General features: G+C 39.5%; 1 protein-coding gene across 1 annotated transcript in view; it reads right to left on the bottom strand.

The window, feature by feature from the left end:
• Window positions 1-13,614, bottom strand: part of faf1 (Fas (TNFRSF6) associated factor 1) — an 83,141-nt gene that overhangs the window by 67,026 nt on the left and 2,501 nt on the right. The window contains exons 2-6 of the mRNA XM_049588705.1: window positions 12,283-12,351; window positions 8,308-8,354; window positions 4,641-4,906; window positions 4,457-4,548; window positions 3,137-3,228 (exon numbers count right to left, since the gene is read on the bottom strand). Coding sequence (XP_049444662.1) covers window positions 3,137-3,228; window positions 4,457-4,548; window positions 4,641-4,906; window positions 8,308-8,354; window positions 12,283-12,351 — 566 coding nt within the window. The remainder of the gene's footprint in view (window positions 1-3,136; window positions 3,229-4,456; window positions 4,549-4,640; window positions 4,907-8,307; window positions 8,355-12,282; window positions 12,352-13,614) is intronic.

The raw sequence follows: 13,614 nt of genomic DNA, 5'->3' as shown, positions 1-13,614 counted from the left end.
AAACTAGGGCCATTATATGTGAGACTACAAACAACTCTGGCTATTTAAGGCAAAATATCTAAGAGAAGTGCCACTGAATATTATCAGTCATACACTATTATGATCCTATCTGATTTAAATGTAGATAACATGGGCTACTTCATTTAACAACTCAAAGATACAAAACTGGCAATCACAAAATGTCACACTAAAAGGTGTCTTTACATAAAAATGTTTTATCAAAATGGGTTTATTCAGCATTTAAACTAACAACTGTCAAAAATCATAACACTATTAGTCATTAGAATAAACAAAAGAACCAGCATGAACCAACATAAATTCTTATAAGCCAGGACTAGAGTGCTGTGTATACTAGGCATGGGACATTTTGAAAATTTTATGTCACAATTATTCTGGCTGAAGTAATTGCAATTCATGATATTATCCCAATCAAAATATGCTTAAAAGTCTTGAAATGGCACTAAATCATACTGGAATAGCTTTACGTTACATTGTCTTAAGAAATAAATATTTTTATTGAATGACAGATAGGACACATATCTTTTTTTGGTGAACAAGCTTTATCAGTAACAAAAAAAATGTGAAAAATAAAACAATCTTAAAAAGCCAGGAATTCCAACTTGAAACAGCATTATATTTTTTGATATAAAATATGCCAATGCTTGATTAAGATCTTTTGCGTTTTCTGAGGTTGGTACGTATGCAGCCTGTTTTTGGTCTTTCGTCTCTTTGGATGATGCTGGATATTTACGATTATCCCGATAATCAATATTCACCAGGATCAACTTATTGTAGCGCTTTTTATCATGATCCACAATAAAATTGTCTATTGTCCCATCCCTACTGTATACATTTCCAAACAGAGAAAGTCAAACAAAGACAAGCAACTTAAGCATCTTTCACGATCAAATCTTCAAACCATCATTGTCTATTGTCACTGACAAAAACATATGCTACACAGAGGTAGAGAAATCAGAATAAATACTAATCAAATTACCCATCATGCCTTCTTTTCCAGGCTTCTGATACAAAGTTAGCAAACTTCAACATTAAACAGCCATTCCAAATTTTGCTCAACTTTACACCAGAATATTTCAGGGTTCTATCCAACCATTTCATGGAAAATTCACTTCTCTTATATGACTTGTCAACCACTGATGTCAGAGCTCTCCCAACAGAGTCAACAGGGAACCCAACTCCAACCTCATAAGTCATAAACGCATCATGAGAAAGGTAGCGGCCATGTTCAGTGGGTCAGACTTCAACTACATCAGTAAAATGTAAAATAAAAATACCCAATTTAATATCACCCAAGTACCTAAAGTAACCTCCTAATCTGTGGAGCTAGTCATTCACAAACATTGCAGAGTTGGAGTGGATGTCACCTTGTTTTTATAGATTAATCATATCATTAATCTCAACACACGAAACTGCAACTATACAAGGCCTGGACTGCTTTATAAAATCTACCATCCACACCCATTTCCATGAATTGTAAGACAAGCAAACCTCTATTAATGCAATCAAAAGTCTTTTGAAAATCAACACAACATGCAAAAAGTGGATTTGCCTTTGTCAATTCTACTTCCTGTGTCATTTTTAAATCCTGTTTAAGCTTGTTGTTCAGTATATTAGAGTACATTTTGTAAACTGTACTAACAAGGCTGATGCCCCTATAATTAAGTAAGGGGTATTATGGGGTCACTCCCCAGTGACTTTGGAACAGTTTGGATACTGGATTTGTATCATGGTGACAGAATTTTACTATATTCAAGATAGAAGATAGAGGAGGAAGATTTTAGAGCTTCATTTGTTATACTTTCGATCTCCGATGACTTCTTCGGCTTTGCATTGTCTACAGCTCTTTTCAATTCTTCTGCAGTAATGTCTCAATTCAGAAATGTATTTGGGCAACAGCCATGCAGATTCAAAACCAGCTCCAACACAGATTTGTAGCATAGATATCATTTAAAAAGTTGTCATCAAAGTCTTTTTCCATTTTCCAAACTAACCTCTTTTTGTTTTCACTGTCATGATTTTCTAATATTATTTCTAACAGAATCTTCTTTAACTTCTTAGGACCCAAATTATTTATTCATTTCAAGAATTGTGATCCAGCTGTAATGCTCATCCTCTTCTTAACTGCCTTGTATAAAGCCGTACATGAAATAAACTGAGTTTGCCTGTATATGACCCAAGTTGCCTAATATTTCTCACATTTAAGAATTCCCTTTCTGTGTTTTTAGCACGGCTGTCAAATATGACTTAGTCCAACCTGTTTACACCCACACACACTCTCTCACACACAAGTATGTACCCTCATATAGTCTGTTTTTCCCTGTCAAATGCTCTTATGATTAAATTAAAAATAAAAAGGGTCTCCTTGGTCACCGTACAATACGCAGGTGAAATGCAGGGAGAATTATGACTTCTTCAGAGGTGTTTACCTGACACTGATGAAAGGACAATCACATGATCAGCTTCCACCTATGATTGTATTACTGCTTTGGCTTTACACTGAGCAGTCTGACATTTCAGAAGGAAAGGTTGCTCATACTGCCACGGATTCACTGAAACGAACAGTGAACTCTGGGGTGGAGAACACTGGCTTAATGAAGCTTTCTCAACAAATCTCTATTGTCACTGGGTACGATCACTAATGTGACAGACTGGTGTGTGTTTGAAATAAATTAAAGTACTATATAACAGATAGAAAGTGTGGATGTCATATGCACAGTTTATGAAATGTATGATGCAAAACAAGCTTACGCAAGCAACAATGTCAGGCTGAAAGCAACAAAGGTGGGAGGGGAAATTATTATTTACACAACAGAGATTGCAGCAGGAGATGTTCCTCTCAAAATGTCACAATGGATGTGAGAAAATGAATGTGCACCAAAAGGTCAAATGTCTCTTAATATACCAGTGAAAATGGTATTTGCTAGCTGGATTCTGGATGCATCTTTACCTGTAACTGGACATAGACCGACACCTAGTGTTCACTATGACGTACTACACTCCTACCACTACCTGCAGAATTTTAAAGTTATGTGTAGTAGGATGGGAAAAGGAGGATAAATTATGATTTCACAGATAAAAAGAAGAGTGTGAGAGTGCTGACTGTTTGGTTGAATACCTGTTTTTGCTGGTGCTGGCAGTAGGGGCGATGTCTGGAGTCAGGACATACAGGCTGTTGTTCTTAGGCAGGTGTAAACTTCTCATCACCGTCTGATTACACACACACACGCACACACACAGGTACAGCTTTAAAACAGGATTTCAGGAAGGATTTATAGCTGTGGAGATCATGATTTGATATATTTTGTCACACTTCTTGGTCAAAACTGGAAATATTGGGCCTCATTCATCAATCATTCTTAAGAGTTTTCACAAAGATTCTCCCCTATCACCTATATTTTCTTATTTGGGATTTGTTTTTAAGTAAGAACAGTATCCACACACACACAAAATAATTGGTTCATATGTTTTCTTAAATTCTGCCGTTGTATAATATAAAAGATTTAAGTTACAATTCCATTTCATCATTTATAACACTTTTTAATAATCAATTTTATTATTTTACAGAGCATTATGATATTTTAAAATTAAAAAACAACACTTACACTTCAACTCCATTCAATTATGTTGATTGGAAGCCATGCCATCTAATAATTAGTGACTGATTTATATGCCATTGTCTGCACCCTAGGTCTGCTCGCCCAATGGCGTATTTACTGCTGCTTCAAGATGTCGCAGATTGTACCCTGGTCCATGAGGATGAGGATCTCTTTTAAAAGAGTGACAACGGCAAGCCTGTCACCATCCAGTGGTCAGCGGCTCTCTTCTTTGTTTGTCAGTATTTTTTGGGAGTCTCAGATTTGAAATCAAACCTTTGGGTTTTTTTTAACTTTATCAGCTGTGCACCATTCTCCAGATACAGTATTCACTGAACGAGTAACAGCATCTCATGCATCTTTTATAGTGTTATTTCATATTCACTCCTGACACTATTAAACATGAAAGCTCATTTAGCATTCGCTTCCTGCATAAGTACCTCCACGTCAGAACTATTGAGGTTTTTTTATGGTTGGAGTCCGGTGCTCAACCCCCATTTGGATTTTCCTCTGGGCATTCTTGACGTAATTCTCTCAACTTTTCTTTTCGATTTCTGTGTGTGCACACGTCCCTGCAGTCTTGTGCTCTTTTATGGGTATTGGTGTGGAAGATATTGGTGAATGAGGCCCTTTGTTTTTAGGAACATCAAACAGTTTTACTACTGTGGGGTAGGTATCAAAGTTATCAGAGTTAGAGTACAACACGGAACACAAAGTAGAATTGCAAAAGCAAAATAATAGCAAGAAATTATAAAAGACTACCAGTTCATATCTCTTTTTTTCTTAATGCCAGGTTGTCATTTTCTTTTCATCACAAACATTTATAAGGTCGTTTAACTCACACTATCGGATACATCTCCACTCTTCCATCCCTTCAGCTGCATTTTGGACACTGGAACCCCGAGCTCTGACTCCAGGATTTGTTTGATTTCTCCTGTAAATCAGATTCATGCAGGGGAAAATGTCTATCATGCACAAAGTGGCAATGTGATATAGTGACTTTTACACACAGTGTGTGTTGCTCACCGACTGTGCTGCCTTCCTCCAGTACCAACTCTACAGTGCGCTGCCGGTACTCCACCCTAAAGTTGAGCATCCGGGGCTGGCGCTCTACAATGTGTCGGGTAGAAGGGTTGATGGGGCAAAAAGCTGAGGTCGAGGACGATGCGGGAGAGGAGGACGAAGACGAAGAGGAAGGGGGAGGAACTGAGCCTCCTGCTGCTGCATCGGCTGCTTCTGATTGGCTGGGAGGTCCGAACATGCTGGACTGGCTCGCCTCACTGGAAAAGTTACTGCACAGAAGTGACAGGGTTAGTGACGGTGCGGAAGACTGATACTCAGTCTTCACAGAATATCTTAAAAATCATGGAGGACAAAAAAGTGGGCAACAGAAGAACCAAAACATAACCATGCTATCACAAATATCTCGATATATTTGAAGCCACATCAAACTAATTTTTGTCCTTGTCTGTACCCTGATGGACATGGACGAACAGGAGTAACCACAAGACAGTAACATGTACCAACAACAAACGCCTCTTCCTCCCATCCTCCCTTACAACATCTCCTTCCTCAGTCCCCTGCTTTTGTTTGCTGCTTGTTCAGTGTATGAGCCACGTTTCACACAACACCGTAAATAATGTCTTTTTGTCTCACTCCCATGAACAAAGTGTGTCCTTTGTTTATTAAAGTGTATGCAGCAACTGACTCACAAGAACAGAGTGCCAGACTCAGACTTATCAACAAAGGCTGTATTTTATTTGGCCCACCACATTAGAGAGGCCACTGTTCCGGACTCCGGAGGCGTAGGTTGACTGTCAACAGCCACAAAACCTCTATGTACAGAATGAGGCAATAGGATTGGAAATTAACCCAACTAAATGGTAGCAAGTACAACTTTTGTTACGCTAAGGCCCGCCCATCTGGAACTCACAGACAATATGCCAAAGCATAAAAACTCCGGATATTCAACACCAACATTAAATCAGTGCTGGTCTGCGGTTCGGAAACATGGAGAATAACAAAATCCTCTACCAACAACGCCCAGGCCATTGTCAACAAGTGCCTAAGAAGCATCTTGAAGATACACTGGCCAAACATCATCAGAAATGAAAATCTGTGGGAGAAAACAAACTGAGAGAGAACAGACACCCAAAATCAAAACCAGTGTAACCAGACAGGCTCTAACATCGAACCTACAAGGTAAGAGAGCACGAGGGAGACAGCTGGAGGTCGTCAACAGATATTACGGCAAAAGAAATAGAGGACATCCAGATGGAACTGGAAAAAGTGGCTGAAGACCGAGAGCAGTGGAGAAGATACAAATCTTTCCTAAACTCATAATTTGACAATTAGAATAGTTACCGAAAAATAGTAATCAAGTATTCAATAACTGCACACTGAAATCACTACGTGTCAACCTGTTGTGACATCATTTTTTAAAAAAAATGTTTAATGGGTGTACAATTTATCTGATTTAAACCCTGTGTGCGAATTAATGGATCTGAAATAACAAATCAATCCCTCCTTGTGACATGACCTTTAAGACCCTTCATAATCAAGCCCCTTCCTACCTGTCTGAGCTTCTTCATATCTACACACCCTCCTGCACTCTTAGATCCTCTTCTGCACTCCACCATCTACACCATCTGCCTGTTGACTACCATAGGTTCAAGAGCCTTCAGTCATTCTGCCCCCCCGCCTCTGGAACTCCCTCCCCAACGACATTCAAAATATTGACTCCCTTCCACTTTCAAATCCCGTCTGAAAACACACCTTGTCAAGCTGGCATATTCAGTGTGATTTAATGGTGACACACATATTGAGACTTGCACTGATGGTGATTTTATAATGATGACTTTATCCCTAATATTTAGAATTGTGATTTCTTTTCTAGTCATTTTACTGTATATTATGTCATTGTTTGACTTCATAATCTATGGATACATTGCTGCTGTCTTGTAAGGTGTCCTTGAGTGCTTTGAAAGGCGCCTATAAATAAAATGCATTACTGTTTTATTATGAAAACATCTGAAAATCATCTGAATGCATAAAACTGCAAGGTTGGGCAAACAGAAAGCATGACCTGCCGTGAGGACAAGTCAATACGGAAAACCTGATTCATGGCAGTATTTGAATAAGACTATTGACACAAGTGTAACTGCCACTAAAGTGAACAAGATCGACAACTACTATCATGTCACAAATGCATTGTGGGGAAATAGATGATACACAAATGAGACACATTTTTACTCTGAGAAGCAAAAGAAAACGAGAGAGATCTTGCCAAGAGGATTCTTACACTTCCCAAAAGCATCTGAGAAAGATAATAGTGTATAGTGTGAGCTCTCAAAAGTAAAAAAGATCCTGAACTTTCACCGAAACTTGGCACAGTAACACTGAAAGGCCGTTAAATTGTCCGTTGTTGCTGTTTGGGCGTAGTTCCATGCTGCCCTACATCTAGATTGCACTGTTTTCCTGCGTGGTCCAAGAGGTGTCCCAACGCAGACAGAGCTGCTGCTGAGCATTTCACCCACTGACGAACTGTCACACCAGTGACCCAGTTCAATAGGGGATTCAGCATTTTCATCAAGTCCTCACAGGAAGTAATATTTGATGCCCTCACGCCCTGAGGAATTTTGGTTACTGATCAACAAAGCAAGCTTCTTATAATTCCCAACCTGCTCACTAAAGAGGACACAAGGGAGGAGGGAAATGCATTTTAGCGTTGGCGTAGCCTCCAACTGGCTCCAGCTCAGGTCACGTCATCAGAGTCTGTTTACTGGGCAATGCCAGCCTACTCATACCAGTGCCAGCCACTTAGTAAATGTGTTGGCTGCTGGTCACGCTGCCAGCCAGCCTCCATTCATAGCAATGTGTGCCCTTGAGAAAGACCGGCAATATTCTCATGGTCCAAGGGCCTGAACCGCGCTAAAGTACATGCATGCATGCGCACACATGCACACAAGTGTGTACACAAAATAAAACGGTTTAACAGAACGTCTCCAGTTTGAGTGGGTTCAGATCAGCCCAGTGCATTCAAGAGTGTAAACTAACCGTTGAGGGAAAGTGAAGGGCTCAAAGCCTCTTAAAGAAACCTTTTCTATTCAGAAACTGTGTACAACTCCACTCTTGGCTGAAAGTTTCCTTGCAGTTGCAGTGTCTTTTATACTATTCCTCTGTTAAACAACAGAATGAAACCATAGCAGGAGCTATAACCTCCAACTCAGCAGCATCTCTGCGAGTGATATATCCTGGATGTGTAACTACACAACACATACTTTAATCTTTATCAGACAAATGTTATGTTTCGTCGTGGTTGCAGGTGGTATTCTCATCAGTTCTGCACGAAGTGGTGGACAAACTGCACCCACTGTAATCAGCGTAAAAGCCAAGCTCATGGATACATGGAATTCAATTTCCTGCTAACACAATCAGGCTGTGGTTTCACATTTCCTGCACTGTTTGAAAGTTGGGTTACATGATAATCCACACTGTCACTGGCATATATTTCTAAGTGACATGTATCCCCAGTCCCAAACCAACTATTCATATTTCCTCTGCATTGTCCCATACTTTGGATAAGACAACAGAAAGCACATTGAACAGACAAGCAAAGTCAGGTCGCATTTGTTCAGTGTTGTAGAGTGAGGTGATACATTTTCACATTAATGTGCGGCAACGTGGTTATTACCTTTGTAAGATCCCGTTCTCCTGTGGTATCACCCCATTGATGGCTGCCTGTAATGAAAGTGGAGGTAAATTATTTTCTGTATTACTTTCTGTATTGTATTAATGTTCTTTAATCAGTAAATACACAAGGAGCACGTTTCAAAGAGACTGGCAGATGTTGCAGTATATATTTCTAAGTATTCTGACAGTAATTAAGATAGCTGTCATAAAGTTCCAATAATTTGGTCATGAAATGCTTTGTGTGTATGCAAAGACAAAACTTGAGACTTGCTAACTAGTAATTCAGAACACCCTATTAATTAATGGTGCTATACTATCAGGAAGAAATTCACCACAATCATGAAACTAGCATCAAAAAACAATCTAAGATCTAGAAAATACAGTTTCAAGTATTCAAATACATTTCAAATATTAACTGTTTTATTTGTTTTAAATGACATAAATATGTTGAAAATGTCAGTTTTCTGATCCAGCTTTATTACTAATATGACAATTAAAAATTAAAATGTCACTTCAATATATTTACAATATACATCATCTTTTACAAAATAATATATTTTCGTTAAAGATGATGGCTGAACAACCCACCAGTCCGCATGTAACCAGGCATAATTTACCGTTTATATTTTGGTGACATTACATTTGTCAAAGTGTATGTTATATTCACTGGCTGAGAGGTTTCACACTAAACCTCACAAAATGTGACAGAGAATGGTGGAATATTCAAATAGCGTGGCTGATCAGAACAAAGAGAGCTGAAAGGACAAACATGACAGTAACCACTGTCAGCTTTGCACTGAGCTTTTGTTTGTATGGACAATTGATTGGATTTCTCTCGAAAGCTCACTATTCTTCGCTGCAAAACAAGCAAAACGAAGGAAGTTGTTATGTGCTGGCATAATCACATCGCCTATTCTTTTTGTACTGAATGAAGGAAAACTGTGACGGCAAAAACACATGCAAGTGTCTCACATTAACACTAACAAACAAACTAATGTAGTGGTGGTCTGTTTCTAAAGTAATGCTGGATGGATATGTTCAACAAGATAATGCTACTTGACTTGCTGTTAGGGAAAAGTACACAAACATTAAAGGTGCCCTGTTGAATTTTCTTGTAAACAGTTTGTCACTAAAATCATTTCCTGATGTTTCAAGTAATTTAAATCCAGCAGTGTTTACATCCATGCTAGCAGTCTTCTTTATCCCTGCCTTTGTTGGCGCACTGCTGCATATCTCAGTGCAGTGCTGCTCCGTGTTGATTGTGGAATAGTATGAAAACCTTGCAATATTTTATATTGTGTGACCCGCACATGTGGATCCTCAGGCATGTGCCCAAACTGAACTTGTAGAAAAACAGCTCCACAGTGCTAATCGAGGTCAAAAACTCCACAAGGCACTTTTAGTTTCAGCGAGATTCATGACACGGACATCACAATCCTTTCAATCACACTTAATGTCTCACGGTTGACCCCTAATGCAGCACCTTATCATTATCTTTGGGCACTAAAGTAAAGCATGTACATCTTAATGATGAGTTTACCAGGAAGTCACACATTCCTTGTGCTTAAAGTGTCACAAACTGTTGTGACGGTGATCAGGATTAAAAATACTCCATTGCAGTACTGAACAGGAGTCTCTGGATACTTAAGATTCCTCTTTTAAATTTAGTTGTTCATTCATTAATTTTCCATAACCGCTTATCCTCTTGAAGGTTGCAAGGGGCGGCTGGAGCCTGTCCCAGCTGACAATGGGCAAAAGGCAGGGTACACCCTGGATAGGTCACCAGACTATCACAGGGCTGACACATAGAGACAGACAGCCATTCATGCTCACATTCACACCCATGGTCAATGTTAAGTCACCAATTAACCTGCATGTCTTCGGACTGTGGGAGGAAACCTGAGTACCTGGGGGATGCCCACGCTGACACGGGGAGAACATGCAAACTCTGCGCACAGAAGGACTCACTTTTACAGTCCTTAGTTTCTTGCCTCTCTGTGCTATTCATAAATGTTTTGTCATAGTTTCAACCTCACTGGTTTTATTGTTTGTCAGTGTCATATGTGAATCCAATAAGGAGAGGTCAGGTCTTCTTCATGGGGGATATTTTGACATGCCACAGAAGGAGAAGCACTGCTGTGAAAATGAAATTAATGATGACTAAATCCCATTTAGCTGCACCAGTGTCAGGGTCCTGGTATTGCTGGGTCACTGTCACACTGTTGTGGCTTAATGGGACAACTGAATAGAACAGATCCATTGTTAATGTAATCAGTGACACCTCTCATTTTCCTACTATGACAAGTCAAAAAAATCTAGCAGCAACTGGTTCCCTTAAGCCCTCAACCACAAGTCCATTGTAGACCGAGATTTTGGCCAGCATGGGGCTGCAGACGTTCATGTTTCTCAGCCTGACAAGTAGACGTTCGAGGTATGTAATGCTAGCATCTGGGGTAGCCTCGAGCCTGCAGCAGACATGAGGGGCGGGCTACAGAGGTCTGATAAGGTCACTTGTTTAACTCCACACCAACAGAGCACAGCTGTTTGTGTGGCCACACTTTGGCTTCAACAAACACGATAGAGAACAAAAATAGCTCATAATAATTTACATTATCAAGTGTCGAGTGTCTTAATTAAGATATAGCAGCAAAAGTGTGAGGTGCAGAGTGTTGATTTCGCCAGCTATACTGACAACTGTTGCTAGATGCAGCTGCCACAATATGATGCTCTGCAGTACAAACAGGTTTGAGTAAAGGCTACATAAAGCACCTAGACTTCAAAAGTGTCTGGAAAAAATTATAATTAGCTTTTCTTTTTTTTTAAAGAAAAAAAGGGGGCTACGTCCTTTAAAGTCCACTCATTTTAGGTGATACAAGTTGAGAGTATGACATGAAGAAACAAAGGTAAGTAAACAAACATTCAGTCAGGTGGTAACTGACTGTTTGAGTCTGGTGCTTTGCTTATCGAGGAAGCTCGTGAGTAAACTAAATTAGGAGTTCAGACCAAAGAAGACAACTGAAGTGGTCGAGATAGCTAATGCGAGGATAGAAAGTGATTTTGACAAATTGAAGAGGGTAGAAGAGGAATGGATTATACTGCATGAGTGGTTTTAGAAGTTCTTTGGATGTTTTGTTATTTATTTTGCATATTTTTGCCTCAAATTATTGCCCCTGAAATAAAACCACCATCCCCTTTTATAAAGCAAAACATTAACATCCATTGGAAAAGAGCAAAGGCAGTATGTTACACAGCAAATGCCATCATTAATAAATGCATATATTGTTTCCACAGTCATTTGGGTGGATTAAACGATTCCCTGCACTGCTGAACAACATCCTGGGGAACAGACTGCTCAAGAGTATCCCTTTAAATCTTTTTTTACTGCCCCACTCTCCACCCACACTCAGTATACACAAGCACACAAGCAAATTTGTTTTGTCAATGTTTACAAAACCTACCAGCTACTGCAGTGGAACTGCAAGTCATCACATTTACAGGTGCAGTGAGTCCAGGCTCCACTGTCTGTCCTGCTACTGCTTGGACTGCTGCTGCTGCTGCTGCCTGCTTTGAACTCCTGCCAGCATCCGTCTAAATATAGACTGACCCCTTCCAATATGCACTGCACTGTAAAGGGCTCCTTGTTTTTCCAGTCTCATCATGAGTTAATACAAATTTGGCAGAACACATTATCTCTCAAGTCAACATTCACCACACTTCTCGGGACACATTCTCTCTTACAGTCGCCACAGCGAGGGTGGCCAAGATGCTGCCTGCTCCGCAAAACATACTGGGTGAAATGAAGCAATAATTTGGCCGTGACAAATATTACACAGGGTGTGTGTGTGTGTGTGTGTGTGTGTGTGTGTGTGTGTGTGTGTGTTATTGGATGTTAACTGCTCTCTTGAACTTGTACTCTGGATGAACTAAGCCTGTCTGTCAAAGAGCAAAGCCCAAAGCCTACAGATAATGGACTTACCACTAAATCCCAGTTATTAAGCTCTAACAGAGTGATTGCCTCTGCAATGTTGTCAATTCCAGTGCAAGCCTGGGAGAGGGAAAGACAAAGAAAATGGAATTACAAGAGATGAAATGAACTGCATGAGGAAACATTCAAAAATCTGTACATGAAAAACACATTTATTGACAAGGCAGAGGAGAAAGAATGAAATCAGCAGAAACATATGAACTACTATACTACCCATAACAGCAATATTTTAAGTGGTGGGAGTCTTTAGAAGAACAACAGCCTCTCAGTGATGTACTGATCAAAGGAAGGCTGTCAAATTACTCTGACTCTGACTGATCCTTGTGCGATTGTAACCACCAGAATCAAAACACACTTGCTAATAAAATGACAACTAATTGGCACAGTATTAAAAGCTGTTTTTCAAATTGCAGCCAGCTAAACCGTTAGAGATTGTGCATACAATTCGGTTAAACTTGTGGAAGCAATGTGCCTGTGTCAAAGACAAGAACACCCAAACAGCTGGATGGTTACAGAGCAGTAACCTTGAGTTCTTTCGTCACAAAATCATTGCAGAAGTGGAACAAAGGACCTCATGAGACAATGTGCAGTCTGGCTGGAGGGCAGGTTCAGGAGTTGACAGTGCAACTGCTACTCTGCTTGATCACATTTACAAACACCTCAAGTTTTAAAACATATGCAAAATATGTAATCTTAAATGTCTTAATGGCTGTTAATTCTTTATTACAGAAAAAAGGTTGAAATCATTTAATTTTTGATCCAAACATTATTGGTTGGATTGTGGATGTTTTGTCAGGGAGACCACAGAGTGTACACACTCCAGGGTGGTGTTTCAGGTCACCTCCCTTTTCCAGTGTATACTGATAATGGCTGAAGGATACAGCAGATTAACAGACATGTCCTGAAGTATGCAGATGATACTGTTGATCTAAGTTTACTTTCAGGGCAGGAAATAAGACTTTTGAACTGTTTATCAACTCATGTGATGGCCATAACTTATATCTGAGCACCAATTAAAACAAGGATATGATCATTTTCTTTAGGAAGGGGTGTAGTTTTACCCCTCAGCGAGCCAAGATTAAAGGTCAAAAGAATGACACACTGTACAATTTCAAGAACTAAGGCACCACTGTAAAAAAAGACCACAACAGACTTCGTTTCATACAAAGACTAAATGTTTAAATTGCAGATGATGAAATGGTTATGTATTACAAGATTTTTAATGATTTTGTGTTCTTTCTGTCTTTAATCTATTTGTTTAGATATTTAAAACCCCTTTGTACAAATCAGAGCGGTAAATTACCTGGCAAAAAATGTCACATT

The sequence above is a fragment of the Epinephelus fuscoguttatus genome, linkage group LG10 (assembly GCF_011397635.1).
Source record: "Epinephelus fuscoguttatus linkage group LG10, E.fuscoguttatus.final_Chr_v1".
Taxonomy (NCBI): Eukaryota; Metazoa; Chordata; class Actinopteri; order Perciformes; family Serranidae; genus Epinephelus; species Epinephelus fuscoguttatus.
This window is presented reverse-complemented; position numbering and strand designations above follow the sequence as displayed.